Source organism: Palaemon carinicauda, chromosome 8 (genome assembly GCF_036898095.1).
Source record: "Palaemon carinicauda isolate YSFRI2023 chromosome 8, ASM3689809v2, whole genome shotgun sequence".
NCBI lineage: Eukaryota > Metazoa > Arthropoda > Malacostraca > Decapoda > Palaemonidae > Palaemon > Palaemon carinicauda.
In genome coordinates, this window is record NC_090732.1 from 101,006,378 (window position 1) to 101,018,047 (window position 11,670).

An 11,670-nucleotide genomic window follows, 5' to 3' on the forward strand; every position below is an offset into this window, starting at 1 on the left:
ACATTTTGTTGGTTAGGCATGTGAGGAGATTCTGGATTTAAGATATCAAGTCTTTGTGTGGGGGTCCAGGTGCACAATTAGATTGAGGATACAATATAGGGAGATTTGGCATGAGCCAGCCATGTGAATAGTTCCAAGATTCACCATACTGTTGTTCTTGCTTGGGCCAGCCATTGTCAGATAACCAAATATTTAAATTTTGCTTTTTGTCAGGGCTACCAAATAGAACCAGAGTTGAAGTAAACAGGCCTTCCCCTGGCACGTCACATGATTAGATCCAGGATTTAGAAAAATGTTTTTTTGGGGGATCAGCTACGTGAGTAAATCCATGATTAAAGATAGGGTATCTATTTTTGGAGCAGCTGTATGGCATGCTACAGTATTCAATATACTCTGCTATATGTTGGTTACAGTTTTCAAGATGGTAGCCTCATTCCGATCATTCATGTGATTAGATCCAGCAATCAAAATTTCAGATCTTTCTGTGGACCATCCACAAATACATCAATTGAATTTAAGATGCTGTGCCTTTGTGTTGACCAGCGAAATTTATCAGTCAAAGAATTCAAAATGGTGGCATTTTTTGAACCAGTCATGTAAGTAGATATAGGATTCAAGATAATGGGCTTTTCTTCGGCCATATGAGTAGATCCAGCATTTAAGATAGTGGATCTTGGCGTTGCCCAGCCACGTGGACAGGTATAGATTTCAAGATGATATGTCTATATCTTGGCCAACACTATATCACCTACAAAATTGTAGATAGCGGCCTTTGTCCGGACCAGCTATATAAGTTTATGCAGGATTCAAGATTTCGGCCCTCTTGTGTGGATTCCAGCTAGGTGATTATATCCAGGATTCAAGATTCCAAGCATTTGTTTGAGCCAACCTTGTGAGTAGATCCAGGATTTAAGATAGCAGATTTTTGCTGGACCAGCCAAATTGACAGGTGCAGGATTTAAGATGCTGTCTTTTAATTTGGGTAAGCTAAATATCAACGACAGAATGCAAGAAGGGGCGGGCGATTTCACGTAGACGTACAGCTTGCTTAGCTATAGGATTCAAGTGTGTGGTACGCAATGAATTTTCTAGAAGTTAGAATGGTATGGATGTTAGTCTGTTTGATTTCCACCCTACTTTGAAGGCTGTATTTATAAGGGTTTGGCTGAAAGTTGTTAAGGTGCATGATAACAAAGCCAAAGTTGGCCGTAAATAAGGTATTTTGGAATGTTTTTTTAAAAGAATAGGTGCAAAGAGGGTCAGAAAAAGATAGATATAATTTCTCGTGACCGTTATTATTATTATTATTATTATTATTATTATTATTATTATTATTATTGTTGTTGTTGTTGTTGTTGTTGTTGTATCTGGTAAAAGACCATCATACAAGTAAAGTCGAATATTAATGCTTCGCAGCTGTATTCATTTTATAATTTTGTTTTATGTTTACAATTAGTTCTTTTCAACTACTGCATTCCGCTAGTTTCGTCCCATAAATCATACATATCCAAGCTGTTTTAATTACCGGGAAAATGAAGAGTTCTGCATAAGGAGTGAGAGAAAATTTTGGCTTGTGTGAGTCAAAATCGTGAAGATCTAGACCCTCAAGATCAACGCAATAGAATTCACCTAGATTTATCGCATTGTTATCTATATTTTGCATATAAACTAGTAAGAAAATACTTCTTAGAAAGTTAATGCTACCAATGCAGTTATAAAACTCAAAATAACTATTACCTTTTGTTTTTATCGTTATGGGTATTAATTCGAAAGCATTTAGTACTATGTCATTATAGGTATTTCTGGTAAAATATAAGCAATGACCAAAAAATCGTGTTTTTTGGGGGCGTGGGGTATAAATTAATTGTATAGCAATTAAGGTATATCCATGGACGATATCTTTAGTTGTTAAGGTAATTTTGAAGTACTAAATTTAATACCCAATCACAATAGTTAGTTCTTCATTCTTTACATTTTGCAGTGATATGTTTATTAATGCTTTTAATTTTAATTGTTGGTAATTTAATATATCAGTGAGTTCCTTTCAATGGGCGAGTCAAAACTTACTTCTGATCAGCTAAATAGTTCATGCTATCTTTACGTAACAAACTTCAAATGGCGTGGCCGACCACATTTGGTGAAATTACAATGGAAAGACATCAGTCAATCACATGTCTTATCAGTCACGATTTATGAAGAAAAAAAAACTCGGTCTCCAATTGTCCCTCTGTCGAACTTTCAAGAAAATAATTTTTATCTCGCATTTTGGTTCATTTACATTATTCCCAAAGTTCACTTTAATGTCCCTTATCCCATAGACGCATATCTACCCATATTATTCTTAATTTGGATCGACATTTCAATTCATTAGTGAAACAATCAGTCAAGATTTTTCTTTCATCACTTACCTACGTTCTTCTCTTACATCAGACAGCTTTGTATTTTGTCGATTTCCATTCTTTTTCTCTTATTTTCTTACTCTACTTTTTATCCAGTAGATTATACCTGTTTTTTCCTCCCACCTTTTATTAATAAACACTTCAGATCTTTCCCTCTGTTTCTTTTGTCACACTGTGTGAAAGTAGGGTTGTAATAGAATAATTTCGTTCCCTCAACTACAGTAGAATGTGGTCTTATTTGTGGACACGCGAAATAACAGATTTCCCTTTGCATATAATTAAAATTATGCAGTTAAATAGCAATATGCATCTGTGTACATAAATAAGTAAACACGTTTCGTGAACATTCTGAAGGCCTCAAGAATCTTTACAGTTATTATTCTACTTAGGATTGGCATTAATTAGCAGTTTCAAGGGAAACCAGGCAAGTATATTGACAAAACAAAAGTAAACCACCAAAACGGGGTTCATTATAAATACCATAAATTTCTCATATTTAAAGCACACGCACATACAAGACATTATAAATATTTTTAACCCGCATATTTACGCATAAACTACATAAGTTTATCTACACAATAAAGTGATTACAATATGGCGTATCTGTTTATTACTCCCTTTTTTTCGGGACATATTATTTTGTATTTGGACACTGCAACTCATTGATATTGCAACATTATCATGAATAGCTAAAAAAACGAGGAATATGCAGGCAATGAGGCCTTGAATACTATTACGTTTGAGGAATTCGTGATAGCTAATGAACGTGTAATTTTTTTCCATGCTAATAAACAACGGCCATACTTGCATTAGTGTCACGAAAACCCAATTCCAAGAGCAACGCAGTTAACCACTGGATTAAGGAATGACTTTCAAACGGAATGTTTCATGCCATTAGGGAATACAGTCCACGCACGTTAATGTACTTAGTGAAATTATATCATCAGGCCAGCGGGCAACATTTCCCAAAGTCGGAAACCAACATCACGCTTCTCCTTTCTATCAACATTGCTTAAGAATCCATACAATTGTCACTGAATGTCATGTGTACATATACGGAGCGGTGTATACATGCAGTATGCACACGCACCTACGTATATAGAGCAATGCTGGCACATATACACAGTCTTAAGACACACAAAACACACACCCATATCTATCTATCTATCTATCTATATATATATATATATATATATATATATATATATATATATATATATATATATATATATATATGTGTGTGTGTGTGTGTGTGTGTGTGTGTATGTAAGTGTTTGTGTGTATCCTAGTAGTCGTTATTTCCGCCTCCTAAACCCCCCCCCCCCTAAATATGTTTTCATATTCCGAAGATAACCAGTCCACTCCAACGGAAGTTAGTAAAATGAATAATAAAAAAAAGATACCCTATAATGATAATTTTGTATGGTTTACAGTGAATGCATGATTATAAGCTATATTTATCATATCTAATTGCTCACTTCACAATCAGTTTGTTAGAAATTATAAATGTTTGAATGAATTCACTCATCCTCAAGGGTTCATGATCAGGATCTAATGAAATATATCATAAGAATCCCAATATTAGATTAATTTTCTTGATGGTATAAGAACTTCTCTGGTGCAAAGGTGTGTTTAATTGTATGTGTGCTAGCTTTCTTTAAAAAAGATATGTATATTCTCTTACAGTCTCTCATGGTTTAATCTTTAGTTTGCTGTAACCTGATGAAGAATGAATCCTTCCACTCCAGGTGGTCGCCCAGTTTTTCTATATTTAAGGTTACTTATCTGTAGTTGGTTTTAGTAGGTAATGTCTTCTCAGTTGATTACGCATTATATTTAGTTTTTTTTATTTTGTTCTTCAGAAATTCATTTGGATTCTAATTAATGGAATTAGGGAGATTTAGTTATCTCTGTTGCTATGGTGCATACAAATATTACCAGTAACGGTTGCATAACTTTTGACATTATCTAGTGGGAACCCATCCATTTCAATCTATTTTCTAATTTACAAACTTATTTGTGTATCTTTACACTAATCAGAGTTAAAAATTGTGGAGTGGCTTTACACTGATATATATATATATATATATATATATATATATATATATATATATATATATATATATATATATATATACAGTATATATATGTCTATATGTTCAGTCTGTGGATATGAAGGATTGATTATCTACAACACACAACTTAGAAGAAGTTGAATTATATATATGAATTATACACAGCTGATAAAAATGTTTTTCGAGAAGACCATAATGTAAGGTATGCTCATCTAGATTTGAAGTGTATTTTCTTTGATTTTACAGATATGAAGAATCGATATAAAGTTTTGACATTGACAGTACTAAAATCCTTCCTCTATGGAAAATTACTAACACAGATCTTATGTTTTTGGTTTTTTTTCACAAAAAATGCCCAGTACACCCTAACATTGAATTTCATCAGGATTTGCATTCTATGGCCCTTATATATACCACATTTTATGACAATGGATATTATTTTAATGATTATAGAGTCTTTTCCATTCATTTTCTGATCAATATTGTAGTCTCCCTAACATTTCTCTGGCACAGGTACTCATTTATTACAATAAGTTACTGGAAAAATAACTACAGTTCTTGCTTCTTGGCTTATCTTATTTTTTTTATTGTTATTTAATACTACTTCCAAGAAGCATGAATTACTGTTTGTGTGGGAAATCACAAAAAAATCATGCAAAATATCATCAACTTTGGCACGCTTGTTCTCTAAATCATACCAAGCAAATCTGACTGATTGGCTAATCAAAAATCCTAGATAGTGGTCTTTTAGGATGGCCGCCAAATTAATCAACCCAAATTAACGTTTTGCATAGAAGTATTTGTAGTTCTACGAGTTTCAGGATCTAGATATGGGCTCGTATGTTTTCAAGCATATTGAAGTAGATTTTAATGTTTGTAAAGCCAAATAACAGATATTATTAAAGATTTCATTGTTTTTAAAGCAAAGTGGCAAATTTATTAAGATTTTATTGTTTGAGTGACCACCAGACTACGTTTTTCAATTTTTAATGCCATAATGTTAAAACTGTGACACTGGTCCTCCAGTTGCTAATGTTCCCGTACGCAGCTGCAGAGTGATGTGCATGGAGTACTAACTGTAAGCACTTCTATTACAGACTTTCTCACAGAAACAGTTTGTCAGTTTCTGACAGCTCGCTCCAATAGGAGTGGTGTTCTCCAACATATCTTGCATGTCTTTTCTTTATATATCCAACCCCTTTCATTAGGAATGCTCATGTCTGGATCGTAGATTGTTGCCTGGTCCCAGGTGATTCCAGGTTGATAGAACGCACGTTTTCCGTGTCCTCTAGTCTTGCTTCATCCACACTAGAAGCTGCACTTAATCTGTCATACATAAGGCCAATGAATCTCTTTAGACTCAGCAGGCCAAGATTATGAATGTGCTGGATTGTGACTAAGATAGTGAATGTTTCAGAAACGTCATCAAATACATTCCAAGTCTGCTATTCAGATTTTTTGATTTTTCTGGGAAAGCAAACAAATTACGTCTAGTGAAAGCTTGAAAGTATTGGATCCCGCTACCTTTCTAAAGCCCAATTAGCAAAGTCATAATCTGTCTTTGAAGTACATGGAGGTAAGGCATTGCAGACCCATCTGAAGCTAAAATAGTAGCTTCACATCATTGTCGGGCAAAGAGCAGGTCAAATCCTTCATGGGAGAACTAGAGGAGGAATGTAGCAGTCCTTTCTATCTTCCAAAAAGAAAACCCCAGTTTCTTTCTTCACCGAAGAATATTCTGAGATAATTTCTAAGAAGAAAGTCCTCAAACATGACTGTCACTGATTCTCATGACTGTTCATCACCTGCTAGAATAGCCAGTGTGACATGCAAGAATTCTTCAAGAGCGAGAATCAGTCACAACTTTCATCTCTCTCTCTGTCAGTGGCAAGTTTAATACTTATCAAAAATCACAGGTGGTTGACTTTGAAGTGCAAGTAAGTATCCTAGGCAAAGAACAAAAGGGACATTCAATTATCATTGCCTTGCCTCCACATACTTCAGAAATTTTATGTCTATGCTAAAGAAGACATCATCCCAAAAGTGGAATACTATGATGCTAGGTAGGAGTGAGTGAACGTGATCTTTAAAGTATACAAGTAGTCAAGTCTGCAATCCAAGACTAGGTCGAAAAAGGACAAGGAAGCATAAGAAGTGACAAAAATAAGTAAGGCACCTGGTAATTAGTAGAAGTTTTCTTCGTGATGCAAGCAACAAGACTGAACTGTTTCACTTCCTTGGAGAGAAGATATATGAAGACAAGACGACAAGCACAGTCATTGTCATATAAGAAGATGCCATTAGTAAGACTGAAGTCTCTGGATGCAGTGATCCCATGTTGTTATGAGGAAGCTGACACTCGAATATTTGTACAAGGCATGGATGCAATAACTGATTGGAAAAACTCTTATCATTAAGGCCTATGAAACAGATTTGCTAGTCATAGAAATATCTCTGCTGTGATCCTTACAAGAAATAGTTCGTGGGAAAATCAAATTGCCATTGCCCAAGGAGTCAATATTAAATGGATTTAGGTCCTTGATATAGTTTTTAGAAAGCTAAAGGGATCCCATACTTTCATGCGATCAGTGGAGGTGACGTCATGTTGACATTCCAAAGGAAAGGGAAGAAATCTGCATGAAAGATTTGGTTCATATTTGATGATGTTAGATGCTGACTGAGATTAGTGAATGTTTAGTTTATTCACTAATCTCAGCCAACATCCAACATTGATTTGCAATCTTAACCTGCAGTAAGATGGAGAGATTCGTTGCCCTTATGTATGACAGATCAAGTTTAGCTGCTAGTGTGGATGATGCAAGACTAGATCTTTTTGCCAAGAAACAGAGGCCATGCAATTTCATTCCACTACCACAGACAGCCCTCAAAGCATATGCAGTGTGCAGCCTCAGATCATCTGGGGCCTGGCAATCATCTCCAACCCACATATAAGTAGTCCTGCTGAATGGGGATGGATACAGAAATGATATACATGACAGTTATGTTGGAGAACAACACCCCCTATTGCAGTCAGCTGTTTGGGCTTGATAAAGTGTTTCTGTAAGAAAATATGAAAAGGAAGATGAAAGTTCTTACAGTGAGCATTCCTCTACACATCACTCTGCAGCTGCATATGTGAGCAGTAGCAAGTGGAAGACCAGTGGAATGGTATGAACATTTTAGTGCAAAGCTTTATAAACAATAAAATCTAGAAAAATATCAGAAATTTTAAGTAATTTCTATTTTTCCTAACGATACTTAGCTCGCACTACTTTCTTAGAAGGACTGGTAAAACCACTCTGCTCCGACCAAAATTATTAAAATCCCACCCCCCACAATGCTCAGCCGCCGACCCGAGCTGCAAAGGTGGTACGGTTCGCGGCCCGGGCGCCATCTTGACCTTAGATCCTCATTTCTCGCTCCAAACTTCGCCCAAACTCTGAGTGCCGGTTCATCAGGGGATGGACGGGAGGGCAATAACCCAAAAGTATTTCGGGGTAAGTATCGTTAGGAAAAATAGAAATTACTTAAAATTTCTGATTTGTTCCGACAAGAGATACTTACCTCGAACTACTTTCTTAGGACACTCAGACTCAGGAGGCAGGGTGAACTGGGACCAGGACCACACTGACCTCAGCGGCAAGAAGCCCCATGGCAGCTGGATGGGCACACCTGGGGGTGGGGGATGAGGATCACATACCACACATTAATAATACACCCAACAACCAATTGATAACTCACCTATTCAATCTCACATTTGTTCCTCCAGCTCCAAGGGCATAGGGAACATGGGGGGGGGGTGCGGTTTCAGGAAGGATGGGGGGGACGTGTGCATCACTAACCCTGCCGCGACGGAACCTCGTAGGACCTTCACACCTGCTGAAGACCTGCCACCATAGGACCTAACAAGAAGGTATATAAAGTCTTCCTCGTAACGTCCTTTAAGTAATGGGCTGTAAAAGTAGACTGCCTCTTCCAGACTCCGGCCTTTAAGATTTGAGAAACTGCCATGTTCTTGGAGAAGGACAAGGAGGTACCCAAGCCCCTGATGTCATGAGGCTTTGCGTGCTTGGGGGGAGGCACCCCGGAAGTCTCATAATCCCTCCTAATGACCTCTTGACCAGGCCTGTGGAGGCTGTGGAGATGGAGAGGGAGGAGAGACCTGGACGTTACCTGGCTGTTCTACCCAAGTACTTCCTGACTGCTCTTACCGGACATAGAAGCAAGTCTTCTGGGTCCCCCGAGGAGGCAATAGCTGAAATAGAGAACTCGTCCAACCTTGAATCCACCACTGAGGGGTTCTGCGTCTTCGCCATGAAGAACAGAGAGAATCTAAACTAGACGTCCTTCCACCCTTTGGAGTGGGAGACCTCGCTGCAGAGTCCGTGCAGTTTGCTCACCCTCTTGGATGATGCCAAGGCCAACGGGAGGACTGTCTTCAACGTGAGCTCCCTGTTCAAGATATTCTTCAGGGGCTCGAACGGGAGTCTCTTCAAGGAATCCAGGACCCTGTCGACATCCCAAGCGAGGACCCTGGAGGCTTGGCGGGGGGCGTGACTGCTCGAAGTTGCGGATCAGCATGGATAACTGCTCCGAGGCCTCTAAGTCCAGGCCCTTTAGCTTGAAGACCTGCCCTAGGGCAGCCCTAACTCCCTTGACCGCTGTTACCAAAACCTTCTTCTCCATCCTAAGGAAGATTAGGTAGTCTTCTATCAGGGGTATGGACACCTCCAGTGGCTTCACTCTCCTACTCTTACACCATTTGCAAAAGGTAGCCCACTTGGCCTGATACACCGCGGCTGAGGACTTTTTCAAATAACCAGCAATGTAGGAGGCTGCTGAACCCGAGAAACTATCCCTCTTCAGCAGGCACTCGATAGTCGCCATGCGGGAAGGGAGACCACCTGCGGATTTTCGTGAAACTTTAGGAAGTGCAACTGACACAGGAGATCTTCTCTTAGAGGAAGAGGCCAAGGGGGATATGACGCTAGAGCCTGAAGGTCCGCCAAGGAGCCACGAGGGTCATCTTCGTGCCCCTGGACCGGAGGAGCCTGTTCAGCACCCTCCTGAGGACCCTGAAGGGTGGGAAGGCATAGATGTCCATGTTGTCCCAGGGGTGCTGAAACGTGTCTTCCATCTCGGCCCCTGGGTCTGGCACCTGGGAGCAGTAGAGTGGGAGCTTCGCGTTCAGTTTCGTCGCTAACAGCTCTATCACCGGGGACGCCCACCTCTCCAGGACTTCCCTGGCCACCTGACGGTTCAGGGACCATTCAGCCCTTAGGACATGGCCCTTTCTGCTGAGATCATCCGCGATGATGTTTTGTTGTCCCCGGAATGAACCGCGCCGTGAGGTCTATGTGTCTCCTCTTGGCCCATTCCAGGATATTTTCTGTTATGAGGCAGAGCTCCCTGGAGCGAATACCTCCTTGTTTCTTAACATATGCCACCACTGTGGCGTTGTCGCACATCAGGGCTATTGTCCAGCCTTCTAGCTCCCCTTCGAAGATTGACAGGGACCTTTGAATGGCCAAGATCTCCAGGACGTTGATGTGGAGAGCTCTCTCTGTCTCCGACCACTGGCCTTGTGCTGTGTGAGAGGCCAGGTGGGCGCCCTAACCCTCCTTGGAGGCATCCGTGAAGAGTAATGTCTCCAGGGGGGGGGGGGGGTGGTGGGGGGTGGAATCCGTCAGCGGGGTTCCCCGTCTGGAGTTCTCCGGCAGAGCCCACCACTGTAGGGGCACCCTTCCTTCGGGTGACAGCGGGACCACCTGAGTGGGGAAACCGGTCTGGCACCAGTGATCTTTTAGATTCCACTGATCCTGCCATGAGGGACCAGTTTCTCTAGGGAGGCCAGGTGACTCAGTAGCCTCTGCCAGTCCTTGGCCCTCATAGGGAGGCCCTGGAGGAATGGCCTGGAAATCTCCCCGAGGTTCTTGATGCACTCCTTGGAGGGGAAGGCCTTCGCCAAGGTCGTGTCCAGCTCCATCCCCAAGTATACCGTCCTTCTTACTTGTGTCAGCTGGGAATTTTCCATATTTACCACAATACCCAGCTCCCCGCAGATGGCCAACAGAGCATCCCGTTGCTTCTCCAAGAGTCCCTTTGACACTGAAAGCAGCAACCAATCGTCTAGGTAACACGGGAGTAGGAAGAACACTTGTGAAAACCTGCGGGGCCGTGGATAGGCTGAAGCATAGGATGGTGAACTGGTAAGCTACCTGCCCCCACATCAGCCTGAGGTACTTCCTGCTTGAGGGGTGGACTGGGATCTGGAAGTAGGCGTCCTTCAGGTCCAGGTAAATCATAAAGTCCCCCTCCCAATAACTCTGCTTGCTCCATATAACTTCACAAGACGATAGTATAGTCACTCTATATTTTCATTTCCATTTTATCCACACTCAACTTCTTTTCATCTCCACAAAGAAAAGTTAACACAAAATTTACTTCTATAATTGTAATTTTTTTTTTCAATCTAAATCTGCGTGTTCATTAATTATGTATATTTTGAAGTGCTCTTTCTACCTCACTTGACCTACCACTGCTTGGAACACTACATCTTTTAAATAGCCACTCTCTATACTATAGTAATTACTCCCAGTCACTTCCATTTTTCTGTTCACCATGATATCTATCAGTACACCCAATACAGATTCTCTCTGGGTACACAATCTCATCAGTGAACTATGAACGTACTTATCTTATTCATTACTTATCACTACATCCATAGAAATATTAGGCTTCTTTACACATAGACAACTAGAATGCCACTCAGTGGAGCGCAGACCTCCGATGCGGCAGCTTATTTCTCGTTATTTTGCTCGACCTTGACCTTTAACCTTAACATGTATTAATTGATGTGGATTTTCATACACTTAAATATAAACAAAGTTTGAGGTTCCTGTGGCAAGGATGTCCAAACTTATGGCTGATTACATGATATGGAGTTTTTACTCGTCCGTGATCTTGACCTTTCACCTTCAAATATTTAATAATTTCTAGCTCTTTACACAACAGTTTAAAATCCCTGCAAATTTCATTACTTAACGATTAAAATGTCGCCAAATGGTTGATGACTGGAATTTGACCCTTTGCTTGACCTTGAACTACACGGGTTTTTTCTATTAACAGTGCCTGGAAGAGCGAGTGATAAGATAAAAAAAAAAAAAAAACTGTTTCAGTGTACGAGCATGTAAGAG

At 40.1% G+C, this 11,670-nt stretch overlaps 1 protein-coding gene across 1 annotated transcript; it reads right to left on the reverse strand.

The window, feature by feature from the left end:
* Window positions 1-9,777: 9,777 nt before the first annotated feature.
* LOC137645391 (uncharacterized) lies at window positions 9,778-10,779 on the reverse strand. The gene is made up of 2 exons (XM_068378196.1): window positions 10,243-10,779; window positions 9,778-10,086 (listed from the first exon to the last, which is right to left on the reverse strand). Exons 1-2 carry the CDS (start codon window positions 10,777-10,779, stop codon window positions 9,778-9,780), a joined length of 846 nt encoding a protein of 281 aa, XP_068234297.1.
* Between the last annotated feature and the right edge of the window lie 891 nt (window positions 10,780-11,670).

Coding starts and splice junctions, on each gene's coding strand:
- LOC137645391 (XM_068378196.1), bottom strand. CDS start 10,779: ATGATTTACCTGGACCTGAAGGACGCCTACTTCCAGATCCCAGTCCAC. Junction 10,087..10,242: donor AGACCGGTTTCCCCACTCAG/GTGGTCCCGCTG, acceptor AAGGAGGGTTAG/GGCGCCCACCTGGCCTCTCA.